Genomic DNA, 8,007 nt, shown 5'->3' with positions numbered 1-8,007 from the left:
AAATGGAATTCCTCCCATTCAGACTGAATAGGATTCCCTGGGGCTTTCGGTGGAGTGTAATGATGGATGCTGGTTGCTAGGTAGTAGAAGCTGACAATGCAGCAAGCAACCAAGTGAATGGTGAAATTGCTCCTTCAAACCTGCTTACTCAAAAGGTTCACCATCCCGATAAGCGCTTAAGTAGCCCAGTGGGCATCATTAGTTAATACAGAAGGCAAAAAGAGGGAGGGATGGATATCGAGTACTAAAACCGTAAACACCTTATTAAGGTGTTTCTGTGCTTCATGGAGATATATGGCATATACAGTTAAGACACGGAGCTCAGAGAGACAGACAGACAGACAGACAGAAACAACACACAGGACAAAGCACCTGATTAAACACTGCCTGAAAGCCTGATTAATTCTGTGATTCAGAAATTTAAGGCTGGTCAAAAAAAGCTTTTCGTGATGACCATTATCCTTTGAGGTGTGCACAAGAATTGCAAATGAAAAATAAAGGGAGTCCCCAAAAACCTTAAGAACTGTGGACGATACTTGGCACTCTGCTTCTGAGAATGATGGCAAATCTTGCGTTAAGAAAATCTGTATCGGGCAGTTAGTTTCTGGCTAAACAACACGAGTCTGACTGTCTGACCTTTCTCTTACATTTTGTGCTTTTCCCTAGCTGTTAAGTGGCATCTGGCTTTGACAGCATGTAACCAATAATGACCACTTCTTTGTAGTTAACTACATGCAAGCAATCAGACAGTCAGAACTGCAATACAACAAATTTGGAAGAAAAGCAAGTCAATCATGTAAACAAACTATTGTAAATAAATGCTACTTTCACAGGAAAAAAAAATTCAAACAAGGAGAAAAATCGCCCTTCCCCCCTCCACAAGTCGACATGCTGATCAATCGACCAGTACTTTCTTGTCTGCAGGAGAGTTCACTGCAAATATATATACATATCCTGAGCCATTCATGGTCCCCAGACTCTGCTGCATCGCTCTCAGGTGATAGAGACAAGACGATCCATGCAAATGAGTTGACCACAGTCATATTGTGTGTTATCAAGGTACAATCCCAGACATCTTCCGAATGAGTTAGAGTCACAGGAATGGAGTCCAATGGAGTGGCGGGCATTTGGAAGCACATGGTTTTAAATATATCTCCCTGAAGATGTATTTATGGATTGGTGTACTGGCCAATATTGACACTATCTGTCATTTTATTGCAAAAAGAGATCAGGGCAATTAGTATGGAGAAGTAGTAGCACTACTTTAAATAATCTTTAAAGCCATAATAAGATCCGTTAGCTACCCAAGTGGCATTTCTGACTCCAAATTGTAGTATCATGCAAGATTTATATTTTATTATGGGAGCCTGGAGTAATATTATTTTTACTTAATCCCATTATGGGGTAAACTGTACTTGAATTAATACAATTTAGCCGTCTGATGCAGTTGGGTTTACAAGATAGATGGAATGGGAGATCGAGAACGCCTCAGAGGACATGGAGAGTTGTAAGGTGATGTCACTGGAGAAAGCCGCAGAGCATTGCCTGCCAGGCCAGCTATGTTGTTTAAGCTTCGGGACTTTTCATATCCTTTCATGAAAAAATGCACAGATATCAGTTGAATTCATCCAGAAAACAGACACAAGTAAACAATACTAGGCAGGATAATCAAAAGTGCTATTTTTGACTCGAAGAATTTGTTTACAAAGAATTCAATAGAAAGACAATTTATAACTCTAAAAAATATGAAGCTTCCTGTTTCTGCCATTCAAAAAGCTTAAACTAGCTACATAAACTATCACTTTTATGCTTCTAAATCTATTCTATCTCAGATTACTATTAGCGCAATTCAATTTTGACATCTAGGATTCTAAAACTCTTTTTGAAAAACAAGGCAAAGCAATTTAAGTAAGATACAGGTTTGGCTAAGGTTTTGTTTTTTGGGGGTTTTTTTTAAGTTCAGGATATGTTACAAATATAAAGATATAAATCATGTCACTTTTTGTTATTTACTAAATTAATTGTGCCTAATTTCAAGCAGCAAATACTTTTTTCCAGTGCATTTAATCTCTTGGCTTTATGCAGTGAAAAGATGGTTCTTAAAAATGGCATCTGATGCAATTATTCTGTTAATGTACAATGAAATGTCCATTTCTAACCTCTTAGGTTGAAAAAGCAAAGAAGGAAAAATAAAATTAATGAAATATAAACTGAGTTATAATTTTGGTGAAATTAAGCTTGATTAATTAATTACATGATGTTTCTTCAAAGGATAAGCATCTCTGGTGGTCTGACTCCACCAGTAGCACCACAAGAGAAAAGTGAGTGATGTAATTTCTGGAAATTTACAGCCTTTTAAACTCACTGTTGTGCCAAGTTCTCACGCAGTAGCAATGAGAAAGTGTGAATACATAATATTTGATTTCACAGTCCTCAGATCCACCACCAAGTAATTAATAACAATTTTGTCTTAATTCACATATTAATTTTAGTCTTTCATTCTAATTATTCATTCATGATAGTTATGAGATTAAATATTAAAAAGATCCTTCTTAGGAATTTTTGCTCGAGATTTCCTTAGCTATCCAAGCATCATCTATCAAAGTTATCTTTGAAAGAACTCATACATGATATTATTTTTTAATTTTAAATTTTAGGAACAGTTAAATAAGATTAGTACACTATAGCTAGAAGTCAAACTGTTTTAACAGGGCAACTATTAACTGGGGAGGAAGCTTTGAAAACAAAGGGTTGCATTCTGACAGTTCCACTATAAAGGTTTCAAAGGGCAAGAAAATAAAAATCTATTTGTGTAAAAACAGTTGTGCATATTTTATATTGATAAAGATACAATTTCCATATTCTATTTTTACTACTCTTTTCACCAGAAAATAACAAGTTATTCATATGATTATTTCCTTTTTAAGGGCCAAGAGTCATATTCTATATTTCACTCTGGAGAATAATTGTGTTAATATCTATCACCTTTCCTTTAGTCAATCACTTTTATTTTCTTAGAATTTCTTTGCCTGTGAGCCACAGACAGTCTCAGAGGTTATTTTTTTCCTTTTTTCTTTTTCTTTTTTCTTTTAGGGACAGTAGTTGACTCTGTCCCTAACAATTACTAATTGAGTAAATTTGGGAGAGAGTAGCATAAAGTTCATGTTAGCCTTGGTTCTGGATCATATTCTACAGCTGATTTTACGTGACAATAGGATGGACTATAAGTCAGATTTGTCTTGGAATATGAAAGAAACAAGTAACAGAATAAAGAGTCCTGGTGGTATAGGATGTTACGTGCTGGGGCTGCTAAATTCTCTTGTGAAGATCTACAGCGTTAGAAGGCTCATAGATGGCTTGCAAGAGTCAGAATTAGCTCCATAGAATGGCAGTGGGTTCGGTTTGAGTTAGTAACAGAATGCCCATGATGTACATTCCGTCCCAACATATGTACACATAAACTGAAAGCCATCAGGTTATCTGATTTTATATTATAAATGGTGATTTATTCCTCTCATTAACTCAACAAATTCTCCAGGATATAATCTCTGCTAATGGAGTATTATCTCCCAATATGTCTTGTTAGTATTCTGAGCTATAATGCGTAGGAAGTGGCATATACTTCATCTTACTATAATGGATGATGGAAAAGATAATGCCTTCAAAAAGTCCAGGCCCCCTGAAGCACCTGCAAAAGGAGGCCTGATAGCATGGCATGTATGGAGAGTAGGCTGCTTAACAAAAGGGTGGCAGTCCAAACCCACCAGGTACTTGGAGGGAAATGCAATGGCAGTCTCTTCATGCAAAGTGTTATAGACTTGGAAACTCAGTGAAGGGTCACCATGAGTTGGAATTGAGCTATGGGAGTGCATTTTAATTTTTGAGGGAATTTATATGTGTGAGTAAGGAGCTGTGCACAGGCATTCAGTTTGCATTCATCTGCTGCTCCTGGGGAGAAAGACAGACAATCTCCTCCCATGCAATATATACTGTCTAAAGATCTGTCCAAAGCTCAGATGTAAGTCAATTCTGACTCTATAGTAATGAGGTTAGCTAAGTTACATGTACCTACAGCACTAATTATTAGTGCTCTAAATTGACTGACAACGAAACTTTGGGTACTGTAGAAAAGTAATTTACCTTGGCAGTAGATGTTTGAAATTTAAGAATATAAGCGAGTACAAAGATTGATCGAAGGCACACTATGGATTAACGGCAAATTAGTGAATATACATGAGTCAATTTGATCCTTGTTACCTATGCTGTCGTGTTGTTGAGTACTGTCAAGTTGGAACTGACCCATTGTCAACCCTCCAGCGAGTTTTCAGAGGCAGTGAATCACACAGGAGGAGTTTGTTCATTCTTCTTCTATGGAGCAGCTGGTGAATTTGCCCTTGAGATTGCAGTGTAATTTCTTACCAATAGGCCATTAGAGCTCCCTACAGATCATCATAAAAATTTCCTTCTTCTCCCATAGTCTCTACACTCCCTAGGAGACCTCTAGAAACCTATAGGGTAAATGTTTAGAAATATGAAAAATGAAAATTATAAAAAGAAATGAAAGTATCATATGGGAAACAAATGTTTACATTTGAGTCATACAGAAATCTCTAAACAGCATAAAATGAAATAGAAATTAGTGAATTTCTGACAGATATGACAAGGTAACACATTAAAATGTTTAAGTGAAGTTAGCCAGAATTATTGCCACCTAGAAAGAAAATAACATGTAGTTGCAAAATAATTAAACAAGAATGAAAAAGAATTTTACTACAGCAAGAAATGACAAATAATAAAACCTTAGCAATCAAATTTCAAATATATATTCACTGATAAAATGAATTTGTATTTGTGACATGAGATTGCATGTGTAAATTCTACACGCAACTAAATCTTCTTAATTGCTTTGCTCATGAAACTGCAGTTTTATGGTAAAGTTATGTAGTAACCTAGTGCTTGACAATTTACAAAGTCTCTTCATTTATTATTTCATTTGGAAGTTTAACAATTCAAAATATTCTCTATCATAGAAGAAAATTAAATTAGTTCCTTAAACACATTGCATAGTATAAACATTATATGTGATACATTATTCAATGGTGCCTAAAACAATGCAAATTTAACTACACAACATACATACATATATACAAGTATATAGATAAATAGTAAGTTAAAATGTCCGATACATTTAGACCTCTGTAGCTTTTGGATAACAATTATCATAATCAAATAATGCATGAACATATATTTTAGTCAAAGCATAAGGTAAGGCTTACTATCATAACAAATATTTCATTTTTTCTGTAAACACATAATATTGAAAGATAAACTAACAAACACTTTAGATGATTGAAAATATAACTTAAAGCAAAGAAAATGGAACTAATTGAAACAAAGAAGTGTTTAAAGTACTAAGGGGTAAAGAAGAAACTTTTTCTCTCTGAAAACTCAAAGTTATGGAGGCAAAGAAAGACAATATAAAGATGAAAACAAATAATCACAACATGGATACTGCATTGTTTGTTTTCTTTTTTTTTTAAAGGCATTACTGATTATTTCGGCTTAAAATGTGAAGAGCTCAAGAAGGAAAAACTACAGTATTATGCAAGTAACACATTTAAAAAATGCAATTGCATTTGTATAAAATCATTGAGGTAGGTTTTTATTTGAATGTAGCCAAATATAAGAATGATTCTGTTAGTAAATTGAGAAAATAATTATGACTGGAAATTGTTAAAAGCAACTGGAATTGTTAAAAGAGGGTTAATCTAAGAATGTGCCAGCATTTTGATGAAGGTAGGTTATAATTATTATAAAACTTTTTTTAGGGAAAGGGGACATGCAATTGCCTTGAAGTCTGAAGAAGTCTGCCAAAACAAAAACAAACTTCAGAAATAGTAATCGACAGTGGTGGTACAATCTTGGTTTGAATGGAAAAAGAATCACCTGATGGAGTGAAGTTTCAGTGTTTTGTTTTTTGTTTTTTTTATGTGCCATAAATGCCTGCCCAGCAAAATGTATTCAGTCAACAAATATTTATGAACCTTCTCTATTTTTCTGGCACTTAGCAAAGTATATTGAAGAGAAATTCTGATTTGTGATTATATAAGCAAATCACTCAAGTGATTAGGTGTACTACTATCTATGACTAAGGACCTTGCACCTTTGCAAGATTCATGACACACAAATAAACCACTGGCATGGATTTCTCAAGTATTGAATAAGAGACCTAATTAGAACATGTTGACTTCTACAGTTTGAAAAAAAAAGAAATTGTTGTATAATCATTACTCATCAAATATATGCAGAGAGCCAATCAATGATTACTAGAGATTTAACAGTGATAGGAGAAAAAAGATAATCTCTGAAAACTTCTGAGTATATTATATGAAAATAAATGGGTGAGAATTTCACTTGCAAACAAACATTCCATTTCTGCCTATACAAAAATAGCAACTAAAACAGAAATAAGCAAACAACAACAAAAATGTAAAAAAATAATGAAATGTTTGAAATAAAACAGTCAAGTAGGTTATGATGATATGTATTTAGAAGTGTTTATAATTGGAGAAGATACCATGGACAGAGAAAAGAGCACTATTTGCAGTATCTCCTAGAAAATGATGATTGAGCATTTTAGAGCATTCTGGATATCTGCAGCAATTTCTAAGTCACCCGTGGCAATCTCATTAAATGCATGCCTACCTTTCCTGATCCCTCCATCAGAAGCACACGTGTAATCACCTGTTGTCAGTAGGAAACATGTTTCCCCTCTTCTGTTTTTGTCTCTGGTACTAGAGCGTCTGATGGGGAGCCGTTCTGGGGGTGATAACGGCGGCTCACTTCCTGTACTGTCGTCACCTGATAACACTGGTCACAGCACCATGCCCATGGACAGACAGTGACGGATGAGGAAATGAGACAGTACAAAGAGTTTACACGAATGCCCATAGTCCAGTCACTCCATATACAAAACACAGTCATCACATCACAATTAAGGAAGAGAAAGAAATGTCATCGCTCATAAAATTTTAGGCAGACCAAAATGGAAATATATGTAAAAGGGAAAGACTATTTTGGGGGAAATTTTAACTCAATATTGAACTTTATATCGTAAGAAATTTGTTTTTACACAACTAACATGACCTGGGCCAAGATTGGATAATGGTCAGATACGCTGTTCATAGAGTCTATGAGCCACAGTTGACTTGAAGGCATATAACAACAACATGAACTCAGAAGAGGTGTGCTATTTAAAACTAAATTAAGCACAGATAAAAGATTTCATTTGTGATAATTTAGTCTTACTATGATTGGCATGTCTCATTAGCATGAACAATGACTTTTTAAGACAGGGAGCGGTATATATAAGAGTACACTCTTAGTCAAGGATATGTCTTTATAGTCTTTTTACAATAAATGTTTTTATTCTTTTCTAAGCTAAAATGTCTCTGAAGAAATCTTAATCAGTGTAATTCCAAACCAAACAAATTTCATGTCAAGTACTCTATTTTTAAGGGAAAAAAACCAAAAAAAACCAAAACCAAAAACCAAAACAAAACATTTTGGGCTTAAAAATGAAGTCCAATCAATCTTCCAACATGCCCTTGAAGGTACTGTTCCCTTCTTGATGCTAGCGAAAGACTTTTGGAACATACCTTCATATTTTCTAACCTGTGAAAACAATGATGTCCTAGAAGAGATTGTTTTCTGTTTCTACACTCTTCAAGAATGTTTTGCATATCCATCCTGTGAGGATAGCAATGCCACCTAAAAGCCATCTTTCTTAAAGACACTCTTGGAATATTAGTTTTCAAATACTTATTTGGGAAGACTGCGGAACCATCTACTAAGTGACTATAAGGGCTGTGAACAAAGTGCTTATGTAAGAGTTTAAAGTAATCTCAATTTATTGTTTTATTTTTTTATTTATCCCATAAAAAATGTCTAGAAGTTAAAGAGGAAGCTATAAAAGTGTCACTTGTCTTTGTTGTTTGTTTTATTTAA

At 34.5% G+C, this 8,007-nt stretch overlaps 1 protein-coding gene across 1 annotated transcript in view; it reads right to left on the bottom strand.

Moving 5' to 3' along the window:
• Window positions 1–1,446: 1,446 nt before the first annotated feature.
• Window positions 1,447–8,007, bottom strand: part of KCNC2 (potassium voltage-gated channel, Shaw-related subfamily, member 2) — a 310,429-nt gene continuing 303,868 nt past the window's right edge. Inside the window, exons 4-5 of the mRNA XM_006882563.1 lie at window positions 6,706–6,870; window positions 1,447–1,590 (exon numbers count right to left, since the gene is read on the bottom strand). Coding sequence (XP_006882625.1) covers window positions 1,454–1,590; window positions 6,706–6,870 — 302 coding nt within the window. The 3' untranslated portion in view covers window positions 1,447–1,453. The remainder of the gene's footprint in view (window positions 1,591–6,705; window positions 6,871–8,007) is intronic.

The sequence above is a fragment of the Elephantulus edwardii genome, unplaced genomic scaffold (assembly GCF_000299155.1).
Source record: "Elephantulus edwardii isolate Elephantulus edwardi_28Jun2011 unplaced genomic scaffold, EleEdw1.0 scaffold00021, whole genome shotgun sequence".
NCBI classification, from domain to species: domain Eukaryota; kingdom Metazoa; phylum Chordata; class Mammalia; order Macroscelidea; family Macroscelididae; genus Elephantulus; species Elephantulus edwardii.
The sequence above is the reverse complement of the archived record's forward strand: the minus strand, read 5'-3'. Positions and strand labels throughout refer to the sequence as shown.